Raw genomic sequence first — 20,407 nt, forward strand, 5'->3', positions numbered from 1 at the left:
AATTTAATAAGATTAAAAAAAATACAATATTCATAATACTAGTTGGATTCAATCATCCCTAAATTAAAGCACAGAATTAATATATTATAATGTGGCTTAAGGTGGGGTTGAAATTATACAAATATAGATAAGGTTAATGTAGGTGAAGACTCTATAACCCTAAGTTGGCCTACATGTATGAAATTAAATGGGATAATAAGGTTGAAAAATCAGTAAAAATAATTCTAAATGTTCACAACAAATGTTTGAAAACGCCCAATGCCCCCATATGCACACTATAAAGCCACATGATTCATGCTTTTGTAACCCCTACATAAGCATATGGACCACAAAGTATGCCCTCAAATGAAAAGACATGTGGGTATAGTTTGATTTCTTTTTCCTTTTTTTTTTTCTGCTAAAATTGGTGTCAATTAATAAAATTCAATTTTATTATATAATATATTGTTTTTATTTTTATCTTATAAAATAACAATTACCATAACTATTTCATAATCATCGCAAAGTCATCTTTCGAGAAAAAAAATCTTGAAATTATTAATTCAGTGTTTGATTCTAAATATTTAAAAAGAAAATATTAATTATTATTCAATTAAAGGCCCCGTGAAAGAGATGTAATATACTACGTGTTCATCAAATTCATTTTGGAAATAAATATTGACTTTGTTTAGTATTAAAAGTTTTATTATTCATTAATGGAAACGTGGCTTCTCTACATCCAAATGACCATGGGAGAAGAAGTGGATAGTTAGGCAGACAGTGGCCCCTACACTGCATATAATAGTAAGCATCAAACACTTCAAATGAATTTATTTAAAAAACTTGGGTATACCTAACTATTCTTGTTGGATTCCAAACCATGTAATAATCCCATACGAATTTGGAAATGATAACAATAAAAATTCAGATTATAAACAGAGTGACAAAGAATTTAATGGTGAATATTTAAACCTTTTTGTTTAGTATTGTTTTTGAACAGCCAAAGGCAAGCTTCTACTTGCCTCACTTCGATCACCAGGCATTAGTTCAATGATAGACAACAAGCTATTGAAATAAACTAAACCCCATTGTTCGAATGTTTATAAATTGTATAATGTACTAAAATGATGAATCGAGGGTGGCTTCTCTGATTTGGAAAAGGAAAGATAGATTTTTGGAAGTTTTAGTGCTTCGGCAAGTGTAGACAAATCCGATGTCCCATGTATTTGAGTTTGAGTTCACCATCAATGCCAGCCTTTGTATCTTTCACTTTGTGTCCCCCTATTATTGTTCCTTTGTATGGTATACATCAACATTTTTTTTTACGAGGTATTGTACTACCTCTCTCAATAATATCATCTTCAGAGTTTAATATACAACATCTGTATTCAACAATATGCAAAATTGTAACGCTCATTATCTTCCTTAAGAAAGCTGTTAGGGCTAAAATTTAAAATATACTAAATACAATCTCTTTAAAGATGATGAAGTTAAATTCAAGTTTTTGGAAGTTTTCAGAAAATAGTATTGATTGTATATAATTGAAAGGAAATGACCCAAAAACATTGAGTAGGCAATGGATAATATTACTCAATATGGTTGGGCCCAATAATCAACTTGATAACATTGAGAAATAATGAATGATAAAGAGATATGGACCCTAGCTTTTGTGCTTATTCCCAGAGTGTGTTTCCTTCTTGTTCAAATCATAAGATTCCCCCATTTCCAAATTGGCATTTTGTGGTATCCTACATGTTTTTTTCTTACCTTCCACACTACACATACGTCTATGCCATTTGTATATTAAAGGTGGCATGCCATTTCTAATTACTCAATTTTAGGTCATACCAAACAAAAACCAAATATATTTAATTATAATCCAAACTAAAACCGAACAGGATTCAATAAATATCGAACCCGGCACTATGGTTCGATCTGGTTTCTTGGCTTTCTGCTCAAACTCTAGTTTCAAATACATAATAGGTTACAAGAAGATAAAGGAATAACTGCCACCATTTTATTACAAGCTTATGCTGACACCTAAAACACTGTTACTTACAGCAAAGGATTGTTTGGTTTTTCCTATATTAAAAATATTTTGATATCTATTTCTATACATTAATACAAAGGAGAACAGTCATAAAAACAGAACAAGACAAAACAAAACTCATAGGATACTGTCTGAATATATCTCACACCTGTCTTCTTAAGCAAAAAAGACTAACAAACATGGTTGGCAGCCTCCTACAACTATTATGCACAGGATTGTCGATACAGTTATTATATTGACTTACCAGCCATAGATGGGATTTTCCACTTGTGGTGGTAAGAGATGAAGGTCTTTACAATGTTGCTTGTCGTAATCCCGTGTACCAGGTATTGCCCCGGTGCAAAGTCTAAGCAACTCGTTTCCTGTAAGACAGTAGTGGGCGAATGCTAGACCCCCATCAACCATCTCTGAAAGGTTTGGCAATGACGATGATTTTGCAATTATTTTCGATCCCGCTTTTGCTGGATTATGTTCGTTATTCAAAACTCTGTCAAGCTCTGAATATTCTACAAATCTTTGGGTGGCAGCCTCCCACGACAGGTTGTATATTTGCTCGGGAGTAAGGGGTTGAGGCTCATTTGCCAATGCTTCCTTTACTTTAGCAACAAAATCTTCAGATGATTTGTAAGTCAGACAGTTGGGAAAAGACCTAAAGAACTCATTTGAAGGATGGTCTGCACATACTACGAATTTCCCCATAGCAAGTGCCTCTGCAGTAGCTGTGCAAAGCACATCGCTGACACTGGGGTTGATGAAGATTTTGTACCTTCAGGCAAAGAAAAAATGTTAGGATGTTATAAATCAGAGTAACTATACTTGTAAAATGGTTATTTTTGCAGAAGCTTCATCTCAGCAAATGATTGGATAGTATATATACCCATGAAGAGAATCATCCGCGTGGTCCCTTCCTTTCAGAAAATTAAGGTTCAGATTCAACCTCTTAGCAGTACTCTGAACTTCATGTGCGTCCTCACCATTTCCATACACATCCAACTTGAAACCATCAAGATCATTCTTGTGCTTTGCCAGCAAATCTATCAACTCTTTGTATCCTTTTGCCCAGACCATCTTGCCTAAGAAGTATGCTCCTTTAGAAAAGGCTTGCTGCCCAAGCTCCCTTTCTTCAGCAACTTTCTCCCCAATTTTCAAAAACTTTGGATTTACTCCATGAACATTGCAAATCACGGATTTTGGTAGATCCTGAGTTGCAGCAGAAAGACGAAGAACCTGAAGGATGGAAAACAAACACTTAGTTTATGCAATATAAAGGATGACTCTTCAAGTTTACCAATAAGACTTTTAAATGACTTGTTGAATGAGCAGCAGACCAAATCTATGATACAGTTCAGAATAGAAAGAAAAATGATATTGAGAGATGCCAGGCAAGCATAAACAAAATCGACATACACCTTGTGGCAATACGCTCTGGTGACCCAATTGTTGATGTGTTTCACAAGAAAAGCTTGTAGAGCACCATTCTTCTCCCTCTTAATATATTCCAAGTAATTTGTGTGGACGATACCAACAACATGGTTGAATTTGTCGGTCCAGCGTTTACCATGATGATACCAGTTCAGATGTTCTGGTTCTTCCAAAATACAAATATCAGTATCTTTTGATGGGATAAACTGAGAAGTATCTCCAGCAGGTATTATGCTTCGCCTTTCTTTTGAAAACTAGAAAACAATTAGCAAATATTGTTATTTATTATATATGATAAATGACTGAGAAGATGGAACATGATGTAATACATCAGACATTACCTTTCCTGGATAAAAGGAGATGTTAAAATCAGCTTTAAATCCAGTCCTTTCTTCAAGCCAGTTACGTATATAATTCTCCTGCTCCTCTGGTGAACTGAAAGTGAGATTGTTGGGATAAACAAGTTCTTGATCAGATCTGCAAAGCCACGGAACCAAGAGAGTGACTTTTTGTTTTGCCGATTTGGCCAAGTATGCTGCCCGAAAAAGTGGATTTACGGCAGTTCCTGTCATCCATGGAAGGCTGGCAGTTGTAACAATAGCAACATGTCTTTTCCCGTCTGAGACATCATGCTTTACAAAATCTGTCCAAAAGCCACCCTCATAACAATGCCCTGTACTTTGAAGAACGCTGGCTATCCTTAAATCGAGTTCATCATTTATCTTATCACTATCAACTGTAGGGGGTTCTCCTTCGGCAAGGGAGCGCAAAACAAGTTGATTCTTCCGTTTGCTACACAAGCTTTCAACTATCTTGTCACATAGATCTGAGAAATCACATTTAAGAAACTTGTAAAAATCACTTGCAGTTAGATTCCTAGTCTTGTATATTAAGCAGATACATTAGATAAGCCACAAATGGCAAAATGTAGACTTACTTTCAAGGTCATTAAATACTTTTTTCCCTAACAGATGTAAAATTGCAAGCAAATGAAAACAGTTCTGACTGCATAAGTAAACGATGTCATACTAAAGAAAGTGACAAAAATCGGGAAGAATAGGAACTTTATTGATCAGTGGAAGTAGAAAGCTCTACTTGTGAGTATCTTAAGTTCTTTGAATATTTGAAAGGTGGCATTACTATAATGAAAAAGGAAATTGATTTGAAATTTCATTGTCACATAGAAGGGTGTTTAAAAGTTAAAATCAGCCTCAAGAAGACCACTACTTCCTCAACAATCAACTGCCAATGATAGGTGAACTATTAATTATTCAGCTTAACTACTCCCAGAAGAGAAATAACATAATGGGTTATTTCAAGCACTGGAGTTCATATTTGCTCCAGAACAATGGCCATTGAAAGTCACGGCCCCAATTTTATCCACAACAAATCAGCTGCATAAGTTGGTGAGGTGATAGAACATTTTACAGATTCCAATAGACAGGACATCAACTCAGATAAAAGTTAACACGGCACTACACATTTTAAAAGAGAAAATAAGAGAGCTATAGCTACTTACCCCTTCTGACGCCAAGTTGATCCAAAAAAGGCCCAGACTGCCTTACCAGATATGCTAAAAGTTCAGGTACATCTAGTGGGGGTACATCCTATACCAGACAGGAAAAACAAAGAAGCGTTAAACAATAACGCAACCATTATGTTACGAAGCATCTTAAAGTTCAACCATGTTTACATATGCCTACAATATCATTAGACCTATACAATGGGCCCATCCTCCAATAAAGATGTTTGTAATGAGATGATCAGTATGAAAGTTGCTACTGCTAGGTGCTAGAAACTACAAATAACTGGTGAATCCTGAGTTATCTCTAATTATTTCTCAAAACGCATAGCAGACTGCAGTTTCGCGCAAGAATTAGCCTCTATGAAGATACAAGAAAGGCACAAACTAAAAGGCTAGGATTTACATGTTGATAACAGTAGATCAGTCCTGTATAGCCTATCGACAGCAATGGCTTGCAACCAATGATGTATAACAACGATAAAAAATATAAATCACATGGAGAGAAGATATCAGGTTAAAAACTCCAGATAAGAAATATTTCTAGAAATTCAACTCATACGAAATGTTTATTTTTAAAAATCACTGTAAAAGTTGAGGTGAAAAGAATATCTATCTTTGTTCAAAGCAGAAGACTTGTCAATCAGCAAAATTTTCTTTTAGTTCAAAGCTTTTACATGGACTCAATATGCATGCTTTTGGTGCTTCACTTGTCAATATGCATGCTTTTCGTTCAAAGCCCATGCTCTAATTCCTTAATGTCAAGAGGCATTAAATCCCTTGTAAGGTGGTAAACCTCAATCAACCCAAATATTTCGCTATTAAAGGATGAAAAAGTAGAAAGAGTCCAAGATACTATGCACAGGATGCGATAGAAGTTTTAGTTCAGGCCACATACAATTCAAGATGTTATGACTTTACTCCAATATTGCTGTGTTAGGGAATATTAATATAAGAATAATAGATTATGCTAATCCCAACCAAATAACCACATATCCAAATATATACAGGCACGACAGTAGTTAAATAGACCCTACTATTGTGTAGAAGCATAGTCTAGTTGCCTATCATTACAAGGGAGTATCACTCTTAGATTCTTTAATACAGAACCATTTTAGTTATAAGAAATCAAAAAATTGGAAATATGTAATAACACTAAAAGGCATAGTTTGAGAAAAGAACCTTTGACTCCTGAGGCTCCTTGATTATTGCTTTCTGCAAAATAAATAAATAAATTAATTTAAAATTGCATGCTTAAAATATTTTAGATGAGAGTAATCAAGATAACAAAATCAGACTGTACAAACAGGACCCGTACAAGCTAAAATGTACAACATCCAACTATATACCATCAATCTAAGGATCTTCAGCAACAAGCTATAACAGAATTCCTTTTATGGAATACCGTAGAGTGAGCAACCTAAAATGCTTACTCTTCAAGTTACATAACCTTTTCCATCACAGGAACTTTATGTTAGATAAAAAGGTCCTTACAGGAATGTATGTTTCTGGGTAGTGAGTAATAAACTAAGAATTAAATTTACATCTACATAATTACAGAAGATTCCGAAATCCAATTTTAAACCAACAATTTGCAAATGTGCCTATCTCTGATCTTTATCTTTCTGGTGGAAAATCTTAAGATTCAAAATCATGATTAACCATTTGTATATCATGATGATATTATGTTTTAGTTATCCTAAAATAACTGATTGGTCAAAGGGAAAGGAATAAATTACATTATAATATCTGATCTTTCCACAAACACTTCAACCTAATTTCTCTTCTCAACAGTGCTTAATCAGTCAGAGTATATGCTTCCTAATAGGGAATTTTGATATCTTATGATACATCTTAATTCAAATTATATGCTTCCTAATAGGGGATTTTGATATCTTAGATACATCTTAATTCAAAAGTAAAAGAAGGAACATGTAACTAATCGCCAAGATACTACCCACTATTAGGGGTTGATTAAAGGGCATCTGCTACAAGGAAGCAATAGAACTGAAAGAAGGAAACCAATTTTGCCAGCCTTCAGATATGAATGCATGCTTTTTGCAATGGTAATTCCTGCATCCATATCCAAATATATGAACCAATTGATTAACCAGGCAATTTTAAAGCAGTCATTGTATCATCTTCCCATTAAAGAACAAGGCGTGTCTACATATGCCACAGGATTCAGCCTTTAAATGCCATAACTACCATGTTTATTTTAGAGGTAAATGAGTTATAGAAGGCCCTATTATCTAAAGATTATCACAATTTTCATCTTATTATTTTAAATCATTAAATATACAATTCAATCTAGCCACCAACATGTTAATTTGAAGCACAACATCCTAGAAGCAAAATATGAAATTGAAACCAATAAAAATTCCCAGCCATGGCATGAGAAGCAACCAAAACCTTCATTAGTATGAGCATGACTATTACAAGCCCAATTAAATGCATTTAAAAAATAAAAATTCAAGCATCTTAAAAAACTCGAATGAACTCATGAGATTATCTAACATTTTGTTCTAATTTACAATTTCAGTATCCTAAAAATTTCAATTTTCTAACCATTAAAGAATTGTGCTGATAATGCGAAAGTGTCGTACTCTTTAGGTGTCATTGCACCGAAGCGCTACTGTTGTAGAGCTACGCACCCTCAAGGTTTTGTCCCCCAGCTCTGAAGCAAGCCTGGATAGACCACTTGCACCTAAACAAGCAAAACCACGGGCTGCTGGAAAGCAAGAGCAGATGGTGCCATGATCCCTAAAAAGTAAGCATACTGGGAGACTTGAACCGATTGGGAGACTAGAGGTCATGGATTCAAGTCTCCACATAAGCTCGCTTTTTAGCGACCATAGCATCGTGTGCTCTTGCTCTTCATGTCATGGTTTCACTTGTTCATACATCAACAAAACTAGGGACAACGTTGAGCGAGCATCGCTCTCCAACAGTTACCCGTCAGCCCAACAGCACCAAAGAGAACAATACCTTGTTATCAGCAAGATGCTCTAACATTAACTACACCGCGCATTCATCACTGTTTCCTTCATTCAACCAACAAGAGAATTCTGGAACTAAAAAGCCCTGTATTAAGGAAATAAACCCAAAAAGAACTGACACACCAATCATAAACATTGAAAAGAAAAACAAGCCAAATAACTGGGAAAGAAAGGTAGCGCTAAGGGTTTAAGTCTCAGTCTAGAAAAAAGCAGGGAAAACAAAAGAACTTACCAAACTGGACTTAACTTTCTCCACAAACTCACTATTCTTAAACCCGCCAAAAATTTCCACCGACGCATTTTTCTTCTCAAACTCCCTTAACCTTGTCTTCAATGCCCGAATTGGTTCCCAATCCCCAAATTGCTCTTCCTCTGTAAACCTCGCCCTCCTATCTTTCTTAAACTTATTAAATTCAACAATTCCATACATATCCTCTTCCTCGGTCTCGTCCACCTCCGCCACAATCGCGCTCCTTATCCTTGACAAGTCTATCCCTAACTTCGCTCTCGGCCCCCATTTCTCCATCACTCTCCTGCTAATCTCCGGCGCCGAGTAAACCCTCCGGAACTCCGATATCTTAGGCTGCAACTTCTTCATGAAGTCAATTTCCGATGATTGCCGGATCGCTGGTACCGAAAAAGTTGGAGTCGCGGATTGTATTAAGTTTTCAATTTCCCTGTCAAAACTCGCTGCGAGGTTCTTGAACGTGTTGGCTCGGTCCTTCATAAGCTGCAAATCCGCGTCGGCCGAGTCACGGACCTCTCTCCAACCTTTCGAAATGAACGAGAAAGCACTGGAATTCGACGTCGTCGTCGTCGCCACCGCCGCCGCTGCCGTAGTTTGAGACCCCTTGTCCATGGCGAGCAAATTCAGCTAGGATTTTCAATATTCCGTTAACAGAGAATTTTTCTTTAACCTGAATTCTTCTCTTTTGGGGATTGACACTTTGCAGAGGCGAGAAAGGAAAGAGAACGAGAAAGGGAGAGAGAGAGAGACAATGAGGATTTAACGGCTAAGGTTTTGTGCTCAAAGAACAAGTAGTAGGAACTGACACGTGGAATTCCACATAGGAATAGTGAGATGGTTCAAGAGATTTCCCTGCTTACGTGGTGACTGTCACGTGTAAATATGAGGTGGCACGTTTTGATTCGTTTGTTAGGATCTTCTTGGAGATGGATAATTAATGGAATATGCTTAGAGGAGCCGATTCCTTGCGGGAATCTGCATTGAACCCGATTGTGATTTTGTACACGTGGTCCATTTTGGTTGGCTAAGACCCAAGATTTCCACCTTCCTTGTCCAACTTTCCCTTTATTTTCCATGCCTTGCTGGTGTGACTTTTCCTGCTATCCTATCTAACCATGCTTCCTTGATGTAAACAACCGATTACTCAGTCAGATTAAAAATGAACTGATTTTTGAACAAGTCGTAGTTAAATCGATTAAACCAATTTATAATTTTTTTAGTATCAATAATCAATTAATAGATTAAAACCGAAGACATTATATTATAACTATAATATCAACGTCAAAAATTTTATCATTAATAAAAAAATAAATATTAAAGGCTAAATTTAACAGTTAAACAGGTGTCTATCTGAGATCAATCTGGAAAATTTTAGCGTCTCTAATTCTGTATTACATTTTTCTGAAATTTTTAGATTTAACGAAGCGGACAAATATATAGAATGCAAAGCAACTGGAAAGGGCTATCCCAAATGCCATATGGGAGATGAGTGGCCATCGGATTCCCGATAGCAATTGTGGGCAGCTGCCAATGTGATCCCACCAAGGTTGTCAGTTTTTGACCTTCATCCACCCTTCATGCAAATCACGATCCACATGTTTCTTTACCACTTAAAACATTCCACTTTCCAAAATTACCCTTTATGACTACTCAAAATTTGAAACATGTAACATACTAAACAACATAAAATGAAATGACAATCAAGCAAAGTTAGCAGACTCAACCCAACACATGGGGTGTAAACCTCTTAGACAAGCAAAACTGCATTTATACACCCGTCGTTTTCTGGGTTATTTGTTACTTGAGCATATTTTCCTGCACGCATATCGGAACCGATTAGAATAAGCGCTAGAACAATAAAGAAAAACACGAATATTGGTCAAGGAGGATATTTACCCCAAACAACTTTCCCAGCTGGCGTGACCAAACCCAATTCACTTACATTCACCTGAATTCGACATGAAGAAAATGAGTATCAATAATGCTAGGTAAACAGATGTCATACCAAATGATTTTGAATGGGAAACAAAGAATTTACCTCGATGATTGTTCCTTTGGTCATGACACCAAGAGATGTATACATTGGACCATTGGGATTTTTCTTTACCCCAATAATGTCAAGATTGAAGGTGCACTTGAGCTCAGGATGTGTAACATGAGCTTTAGTAAATCGCAATCCTGAAGGACGGATGAAACGCTCATATTTTGGAGGCTTTCTTGTAAAACCAGGTCCTACAAATGTGCACTTTGTAACCATTCTCTTCCATTGCTTTGCTGCAAGAGAAGAAAACCATAAATAAATTGGACAACCAAACTCTGGAAACAAAGATTGTGTTTCTTTAATGGTTGACATGACAAACAGAATAAGCTAAATTGTATATACTCACTTTTTCTTTTACCAGTTCTGAGCACCTTAAACATCTCATCTTCTGCGACCGGCCTGACCTAAAGAGGTACAAAAGTTCAAAGTCAAACAAATGTAACTATGAGAACCGTTAAGACCAGAATACAAAAGAAAAATCGAGAAAGAACATATTAAGATATAACAAACAGAAAAGTTCGGAAGTCTTATTACCTTGGGAATAGGGACCTCCCATTTTCCGGCTTTCTCTTTCCTCTTTTGCTTTATGGTATTGCTAAGAACCTAGGGCAAAGCATAATGTTATATATATTGATTGACATAAATATAGGTACTAAAGAAACAACCTCATTTATAAGCATACCTTAGCACGTGTGGTATTTTCACGATCCATAAGATAGGCAGGAATAGCTCCATCTTGGACTTCGTCATCAACCTTACGCCTAGTTGATGATTCCTCATGCATAGCCAATCTGTTCTTGACATGATGAAAATATAATTCTCGGTTATTACATAACTAACAAAGAAGAGACCAGAACTGATGAAGAAATAACAGCTCTTTGAAACAAGGTCACGCTTTAAAACAAGAAATTCATGTCTCAAAGGTAGGTTTCAACTCATGTTTCAAATCCTTTGGTGTAAACAAAACAATATAAATTATAGGTGTGTTTTTCTAATTCATTTACATGTTTGAAGTAGTCTTAAAAGAAATTTCTCAGGGAAAATCAGAAGGCAATATCTAATACCATTCAATCTCTTCTCTAATACCACCATTCATAAATGCATTTTAACCATTCCAAAATACATGCACTGACAACCGGATATGGATTAGCTACTCACGAAAGAAATTTTCAATTTTGAGCAACATGAAAATGGAAGACAATCAAGTTAGCTTCCCAGGAATAAGTGGCATGAAAAGGACATAGATTTAACAATAGACAGTATGATCACTATGAATTAACCATCTTATTCAAATTCACTCAACTACGGCAGGTGATCGTATTCGCGATTTCATTTGAAATTAACAGAATTTATCTGTCTGCTAATAAATGTTAAAATAAACAAATAATAGTCAAGTCTTTCCAGTGCAAAATGGATCAGCAGTTCTATGAAACCCTAATTGGAGTGTAACCAATACAGATAATAATAACAACAAATATAATAATAATAAAACTTACGTTTTTTTCATGAGGGCCTTTTCAGCATAATTTTTCTTCGCAATCATCTTACCCTTAATACCCAGCGCCTATCATAACAATTCAACAAAAACAAATCAATTATCTCACAAAATTCCACCCCCCCCAAAAAATGCAAAATAACCAAAAAAAATGGAAAAAAAAAATTTAGACCTTTTGAGCCTTAGCTGAACGCTCGTGTACTTGACGAGCTTCCTTCTTGCGCTTCTTCTCGAAGAAGTCATGGCGGTAACCATGCCTCTTCCTGTGTAGCTCTATGTAATCACCTTGCGGCTAAACAAAAATCAAATAAGAAAAATTAGCAACAGTTGCGAAATTTAACCATTTGAAATTAGCTCTCGAAAAGGATTGAAAAGATAGAATTCGAAAGAAACCGACCATGGCGGCTACAAAGCTTTGATCTTCACTTTGGGGAAGAAGAGAGAAAAGAAAAGCCAAAAACCCTAAGGTTTTATAATTTTGTGGACAAAAAGCAAATCGGGTCAATTTTACCGTTGGATGGGTATAAGAATGCGGGTCGGTATAATATTTGGGTTGGATTAGTTTTGGGCTTTAATGTAGAATCTTGGGCTCTATAGAAACAACTGTTAGGGTACTGATCTCGTTGGATAGTACTTTTTGCATACCTACAAATTTTTATATGTATTTTTTTTATAAGCACGATGGTCTTAATTTATTTTATGATTTGAGCTTAATCATATTCGGGACGGAAATGATATTCAGATAAAACTCTTTTAATCACGATGATTTTTTTTAAGTTATATGTGCATATTTATTCATTTCCAACAACTTTTTGGTTTGGTGACAAAAGCATTATGTTGTAGGTATGAAAGCTTGGGTTCAATCTTGAGTAATTTCATTCTCTTCCCTCAATTATTAAAAAAAAATATATCCACCGGTTCATAGTTTAACATGCAATTTATACAGATTTATAATGAATTAGTGAAGAAATCGATTAGACATGTATAAATCATTAATTATACCAGTAATGATTAAATTACTTGTGGACATGTTCAATTTGTATAATCCATGCAATTTCTTTGAGAATATACCATTAACTCTTTATTTGAGCTATAATTCAACTATCTATAAGTGAAACTGTATCGTATATAAGTCATATACCAAATGTATCAACCTTTTGCTTACTACTCCAAAATACATTGGTTATCAATACATCAAAGTATATAAGTCATATATATATATATATAGTCATTCACTTATTATTAAAGTAACACAATGATCGTCATAAGATAATTAATCTATAAATTGACTTAAGATTAATTTATTTTGGGTCTAGTTCTATTTAGTTTCAATCTAACCAATCAAATATGTCTTTTATCTTAAGATTCAATCCTATTATGAGAGATAAGACGAGTTATCTTTTTCTTTAATTTGACTCACGAAAACATTTCTTTATCTATGTATTTTCTTTCAACATAGAACATTAGCTTATAGATAATATAGTCAATGATCTGGCTATAGTGCTTAGTGGTATGCAATGAGAAACTTTATTTGCTATTACATGCTGAAAAATGTGGAAGTCATGAAGCAAGCTTGTGTTCAAAAAGGAGCAACCCAATACCAATAAAATTCTTGACAGCAATGGGGAAGGGCTGCAGGGTTATAGTCAAAGCATTGGGTGCTGCACAATCCTACAACCCGAACAAAAGAAGGGATCATGCATATGGTAAAAACCAGTACAAAAATATGTGTACATATATATTTGTTCTTTTGATGACATTGATAATGTCCCCAGTCAATGGGTAAAAGCAAAACCTAAATTCACAGTTTTTTTTTTTTTTAACGAAAATTAATGACTGAGTTTAAAGTAAACTAATGATTATGCTTCACCAACAGACAAGATGATATAACAAAATCTATGTCGGTGAATCTATGAATTTTGGCTAAGAGAAGGAAATGGAACTTTCAGTCTTTCATTATAACCCAGGAAATTTCAACCATGATTTCCTTGTCCATTAACTGACCAATCACGTGCATTTCCTGCTTCATTTACTCTTCATTAATTACCACTAATTAGTAATGTTTAATAAGCTAATAATAAAGAAAATTATTGGATTTAGTGGGGTATTTTAGATTTCACAAGTGAATTAAAAGTTTGACAAATATGTTATAGGGTGTAGTAAAAGAGTATAGATTGTATGAAACTGTGATTCCACGTCATCCCTATTCTTTTTCAATTGAAAATGTTAAAAATCAGGAGAAAAAATCTAATTTGTCATCCTCCTATTGGAAAATGATAGGGATGACATATAATCACAGTTTCGTACAATTCTTTCTCATAGTAAAAAGGGTAAAAAAATTAATTACGTAAATAAATGTGACACTTTTCACACTCTCAATCCACTTATGGAGTCTAAAAAAACTCGAGTAACAGTGTATCAAATATTTATATTTATGTTGCGTTAATTTCTATCGATGTTAACTCTTTTCTAAATTCTAATCATACGATATTTATATTATATTATTTTACATTGATGTTTATGTTATTTTTATGTTTTGAGTATATTAATAATCAAATTTATGTAAATTTTAACATATATATATATATATATATATATAAATGAAAATGACTCAAAAACTTCAAAAGTGTATTTTTGAAGTGGAGAAAGGGTTTGGGAGGAAACAAATATTATTGTGGTGTTTCACTTTCACTCTAGCTAAAACAAAGATGGAAAGAAAACATTTCCCTGTATTTAGTCAATCTTCTAAATTCCTAAATCTTATTAGATCAAATGTCCTTATCAATTAGCTGAATGGAAATTGAACTCAGGCACTTTCAATCCACACCACCAACCATAGATTCCATGTATTTAGTTTTGGGTTATTATAAAAATTTATAATTTTAACAACAATATCAATTAGTGGTTTAGATGATACAGCAAATAATCTTGATTGTTGTACCATGAAGACATATAATTTGCAGAGTTAATTCCACCAACCATCTTTACATTATAATTTCCTCATATCTTCTGTAATATAATTTTAAAGAAAAATTTATTATTTTAAAATTGATATTTTAAAAATATCAGTTTTGATATTTTTAAATTTTTACAGAAAATTGTTGTTCCTTTCTTTTCTTTTCGAATTTGCTTTATTTTTAGTTTTTATTTTATGTTTTACGCAGCAAGTTTTTATTTTTTAAAAAATTTTATTTTAAATTATGTCAAGACATGTCATTTATTGGTTAAATTAATGTTTCAATAATAGGAGTGTCTCGATTGATGCAACATTGATAGTTTAATGATGTAATTAAAAATTTTAAAATTTAGAGATAAATTTAAAATGACGATCATATTTTGGAGATATCTAGTGCAATTAACTATAATTCTTATAGTTATTTATGTATAAAAATCATTATTAAATAGTAAGATTAAGATGATGATATGTATCTATTTATTTATTAAATTTTTAAATATAGTTTTAATGGACACGTGTCATCATCTTAATTATATTTATAAAATTATTATTTTTCTAGTGTGGTATAATATATAAGTTAATAATGCTATATATAATGTTTTAGATATTTTCACATAAATTTTACAATTTAATTTTTAGTTTTTAATAAAATATAAATTTTAAAATGATTAATTATGTTAAAATTAGAAAATATCAAATTTTAGTTCAAAATATTAAAATTGTATATAAATCATTACAAGTTGATACATAAATGATATTAATGAAATAAATCGATATGCAGGGGCAAATCCAAAAATTCTTTTAAGGAATCAAAATAGAATTATAAATTTTGAGAGGTCAAAATATAATTTTATCATGTATTAATTTATGATTTCATTATTTTCTGAAAGGACTTGATAGTTTTTTTTTTTTTGAGGGTTTAAAAGTGTAATTTGCCCATATGTTAATTTATAATTTAAACATTTCTTAAAGAACTCATATAGCAATTTTTCCATGTTGAGAGGGGACCAAGGCCTTTGCTTTGCTTGACCCTTTAAAACTCGTCCCTCGATATGTATTTGTTAAACCTTAAATTTTTTAAATAGGATGATAAATATATTTTAATATGCTTAAACTCATTTTTTACATTAATAATAATATTTATACCAACTAAATTAAAATTAAATTCATTAAATTTATTAGATTAATTATATTGAAACATCTAATAGCTTATTTTAATGAAAATTATAAGATATAGTTTGGACCCTCCCACTACAAAACAAAAAGGTTGGGACCCCATTAATCAAAAGCTGTCTTTGCACCGCCACCGAAATAAAAGAATCATTCAGCTACCCGCATTTCTATTATACTCTCCTACATAAAAAGTATAAAAAAAGTTCGTAGGCTGCCAGTTAAAATAGAGTTTTTAAAGGTTTAATTTTAAAATTTTGATACAATATTACAAATCTATATAAATATTGATAAATTGATTGAAATATTGGTAAAATTTTAGACATTTTGGTAAATTCAAAATGTTAATTATTTTGGGTAAAATGTTTAATATTTTAATAAATCCAGGTAAAAAAAGTGGTAGTCTTAAACATTTTGATAAATTCAAAGAAATAGTGATAAATTCATATAAATTTTGGTAAAATTATTAGAAATATCGGTAAGGTCACATAAATTTTAGTAAATAGTTAGAATTTTTTGTAAATTTATAAAAGTTTTGATAATTGTTAAGATTTGTTGTAGGGTTAGAAATTTTGAAAATTCTGATAAAATAATTTATAGGAATTTTGATAAATCGTTAGATATATAAATAAGTTCTTAGAAATATTGGTAAATCGTCAAATATTTTAGTAAATCCTTAAAAATTTTGGTAATTATTAAAACTTGGTATGTGGTTTATAAAATTTGAAAATATTGGTAAGTTATTAAAATTGTAGTAAAGTCCAATAAATATTGATAAAATGATAGAAATTTTGATAATTCTTTAGGAATGTTGGTAAATTCTTAGATATTTTGATAAGTCTATTAAACTTTTGGTAATTGTTAAGATTTGGTTTAACGTTTAGAAAATTTGAAAATATTGGTAAAATCTTAAAAATTTTGGTGAAGTTTCATAAATATTTGTAAAATGATAGAAATTTTGATAACTCGTTAAATATTTTGATAAATCCTTAGAAATTTTAGTAAATCGTTAAATATATTGATAAAACATAGAAATTTTGGTAATTGTTAAGACTTGGTACGATGTTTAAAAATTTGAAAATATTGATAAAATCTTATAAATTTTGGTAAATCGATATTTTTGTTAAATCGTTATATAATTTATTAATTTATAGTATAGAGATTTCAAAATACATTCATTTATCTTAACAACTTCTTAGCTATTTGGATGGCATTGTGAATGTTGTATAAAGAAAATACAAGTCCTTACTCCTTTGAATTTGACTACATTTTATTGATTTTACATAAAATATATATTATATTATATTATATTATGCAATCCATATCTAAAAATAAAAACCTGGAATAAGAACTAATATGAAAAATAATAAGAGATAACATTCATAATTTGACAAAGTACTAAGATTTAATATCAATAATTAGACAAAGGGTTTAATGGCAAAATGCACCATCCATATATATATATATATATATGTATGTATATATATGTGTATATATATATCATTAGCCCTTACATTTGTAAACAACAACTCAAATACTACTAAACCTAACATCTTTATTTTCGTTACCAGCATCAAGTGGTGGATACTCCCCATTTGGTCTAAAAGGAGAAAGTTTGTTCAAAGACTGTAAGGCATTTGCCCTCAAACTTCTTTATTCGTCAATATTATTATTTTTTTTTTTTGAAAACTTAACTTATCCTCAAACTCCCTAAAATTCCTACAATAAGCGAGTGTCCATAAAAGAGGGAAGAAAGCTTGTTCAAAGACCATAAGGCATTTGCAAATTTATGCAAAGTACCAAAAACAATAACATGTCAAATAACAAGAGATGTTATGCCGTAAATTGTAATTAACACCACCTTAACTCATTGTGCAAATTTAAACTAAATCAAATGTGTTCCTCTACCTAATATTTTACTATTTTCAACCTCAATCACACAATAATTCACACCCAATTAACAAGTAGCAACACCAACATAATTCAAATCATAAATTTTAGACCTAAAAGTGCCAAGCATATCATAATGCAAATTGCATGTTTATATCGTCAAAATAATTAAGTGTAAAACCATCATTTAAGCTATAAAATCTACACTCTAATCATCATTTTTAAAAAAATCATTGATTTTTTACTTAGCAAGAAAAAAACCCTAATTGGTAAAACTAAATATTAATCAATTTCAAAGATCAAAACCAATGATTCTTTGACATCAAGTCACCAACAATGCCCATTTCGTTGCGATAAAATTAATATTGCAAAAAAATATTGAGAGGAACCAAGAAGGTGTCAAACAAATGACATAAATCAGACTTCATTAATAAGACAATTTCTATATGTTAAGAAACATCCTAGCTAAAAAATGAATAAGCTTAAACTTAAAGAAGCAACTTACTTATATTCTGCACTTCTCAAATTATTTACTTAAAACGAAAATTTTTTTGTCAATTAATTTTGTACTCATCAATTCAAGATGTAAAAAAACAGAAAATATTATTCCATCAATGTTATAACTCAAAATGCATGTCCTTGTACAATTTATTATGTTCGTTAGCATGAGAACGTGAAAGAAGCAATTCTTTATACTTAAAGGGATAATAAAAATTAGAACAGGATAAAACTAAATATTAAAAGAATACATCAAATGAACTATGAAAAATATCAAAACACAAAGAAATATATATGTAAAAATATTTATTTAAAAAACCATCAAGAAATATGTGTAAAAATCCTAATAATTCCAATTACAAGATTAAGAGGGAATAAATGGATGCATTTAATATTGTTGAAAAAAGGAGGTGGCAATGGGACTCCGCGTTGATGAACAGTGGGAAGGGAGCAAATTGGTGGCGATGATGAATGACGAGATGGGAGGTGTCAACAATAATGAATGGCGGCAATAGAGGGGAAGAAAAAAAAATTTCACGATGGGAGAGAATAGGTTAGCGATGTTGAATGGCAAGATGGGAGTGGATGGGTTAACGATGATGAACAACAGGATGGAGGGGTCAACGATGATGAATGGCGATAGGGGAAGAAGGGTTTTTTTTTTCTCAAAACATTGCTTTTTGTTCTAATGGTAACCAATTAACAAGAAAAGATTTTATAAAACTGTGATTCCACATCATCTTTATCTCTTTCTAATAAGAGAATGATAAATCAGATTTTTTCTCTTGATTTTTAGCATTTTCCTATTGAGAAGAGATAAGGATGACGTGGAATCACAGTTTCATACAATAATTTCCCTTATAGAATTTTAGTTAGATTTGAAGTTTTTCAGAAGGAAAAAAATTGAAAATCAGAATGAAAATTCTAATTTGTTATTCTTTTATCAGAAAGGAATAAGGATAACGTGAAATTACAATTTCATACAATTTCTATCAAGTAATATCGATTTCCATATTTTTTTCTTTTTTTTCTTTTAATTTGATCCAATTGCTGGAATTCCTTTACACATAATCTAGCAGTTCTAATTTTTGAGAATTTTTCCTAAGCTTATATTAACTTTTCTTGTCTGAGCTCATACTAAAATTTCCCTTCGTCCACTTCGATTATATTATTTTTTTATTATTACCTTTAAAATCAAGGTAGGAAAAAAAATATAAAAGATGGTCAGTAAAGGATATATTGGTCCCACTTTTGTCGGTATAGATTTGTAGAAGTATATGATTAATCCAATAACCTAATGTCATATATTTAAACTAAAAATCATCACAGCACTATGCAGGTTAAAAAAAACTATTCCTTTTTAAAGTAATTACATTTAAAAGAAAATTAAAATAAATTTAAAAGATATACAAATTATTTAAAATTAATTATATTTTTAATACAACAATTATTCAAATTAGTCAATAGATTCCAACTTGGCATTCTAAAGTAGTTATATTTTAGTAGTTATAAGCTAACATAAATACTAGTTTATGACACATTCATGATATAAGTAAAAATATAATTATATAATAAATATATTTATAAAAGTTTATATAAATAACAAATGGGGCTTCAGTTGAATAATAAAGTATAAATATTTAAAAAATTAATAATTTAATTAATTTCAAGATAAATATAATTATAAAGAAGATAAAAATAATTTGTTCTTTTCCTTAAGGATAAACTTTGTGTTAGGAAAATAATTTTCGTGACATAAGTCTTTTCCGAATATATTTGATTATTTTCATTACATAAGACTTTTATTAAAATTTTTAATCATAGTTTTTATTAAGTTTGGTAATTATTTGACTCAATGAAATTAAATTAATAAAATATAGTTTAAAAATCAAACTATAAAAAATACATATATATTATTAAAGTTATATTAGTATTTTAATATTTTATTTAAATAAATTTATTTTTCTTATTTATCCACTCTCCTATTTTTACTTCCATTTCCGCTCTTTTATATTCAGTTATTATTGTTTAAAAATAACATATAATAAATAACTAAACGTATGGTTTAAAACTAATTAATCATAATGACATGTGAAATATGTACGATATTAAAATAAAAAATATATTAAATTATGAGT

At 31.5% G+C, this 20,407-nt stretch overlaps 2 protein-coding genes across 2 annotated transcripts; both read right to left on the reverse strand.

The window, feature by feature from the left end:
• Nucleotides 1-1,879: 1,879 nt before the first annotated feature.
• On the reverse strand, nucleotides 1,880-9,031 carry LOC108463914 (digalactosyldiacylglycerol synthase 1, chloroplastic-like). Its single transcript, XM_017763914.2, has 7 exons — nucleotides 8,205-9,031; nucleotides 6,156-6,188; nucleotides 4,971-5,058; nucleotides 3,793-4,277; nucleotides 3,439-3,705; nucleotides 2,907-3,256; nucleotides 1,880-2,795 (listed from the first exon to the last, which is right to left on the reverse strand). The coding sequence occupies exons 1-7, from the start codon at nucleotides 8,829-8,831 to the stop codon at nucleotides 2,270-2,272; spliced, it is 2,376 nt and encodes a 791-aa protein (XP_017619403.1). The 5' UTR covers nucleotides 8,832-9,031; the 3' UTR covers nucleotides 1,880-2,269.
• A 476-nt stretch (nucleotides 9,032-9,507) lies between these two features.
• Nucleotides 9,508-12,268, reverse strand: LOC108461324 (uncharacterized). The gene is made up of 9 exons (XM_017761134.2): nucleotides 12,153-12,268; nucleotides 11,928-12,047; nucleotides 11,757-11,824; nucleotides 10,943-11,051; nucleotides 10,795-10,863; nucleotides 10,607-10,664; nucleotides 10,258-10,493; nucleotides 10,116-10,167; nucleotides 9,508-10,034 (listed from the first exon to the last, which is right to left on the reverse strand). The coding sequence occupies exons 1-9, from the start codon at nucleotides 12,153-12,155 to the stop codon at nucleotides 9,967-9,969; spliced, it is 783 nt and encodes a 260-aa protein (XP_017616623.1). The 5' UTR covers nucleotides 12,156-12,268; the 3' UTR covers nucleotides 9,508-9,966.
• Nucleotides 12,269-20,407: the final 8,139 nt, after the last annotated feature.

Source organism: Gossypium arboreum, chromosome 2, assembly GCF_025698485.1.
Source record: "Gossypium arboreum isolate Shixiya-1 chromosome 2, ASM2569848v2, whole genome shotgun sequence".
NCBI lineage: Eukaryota > Viridiplantae > Streptophyta > Magnoliopsida > Malvales > Malvaceae > Gossypium > Gossypium arboreum.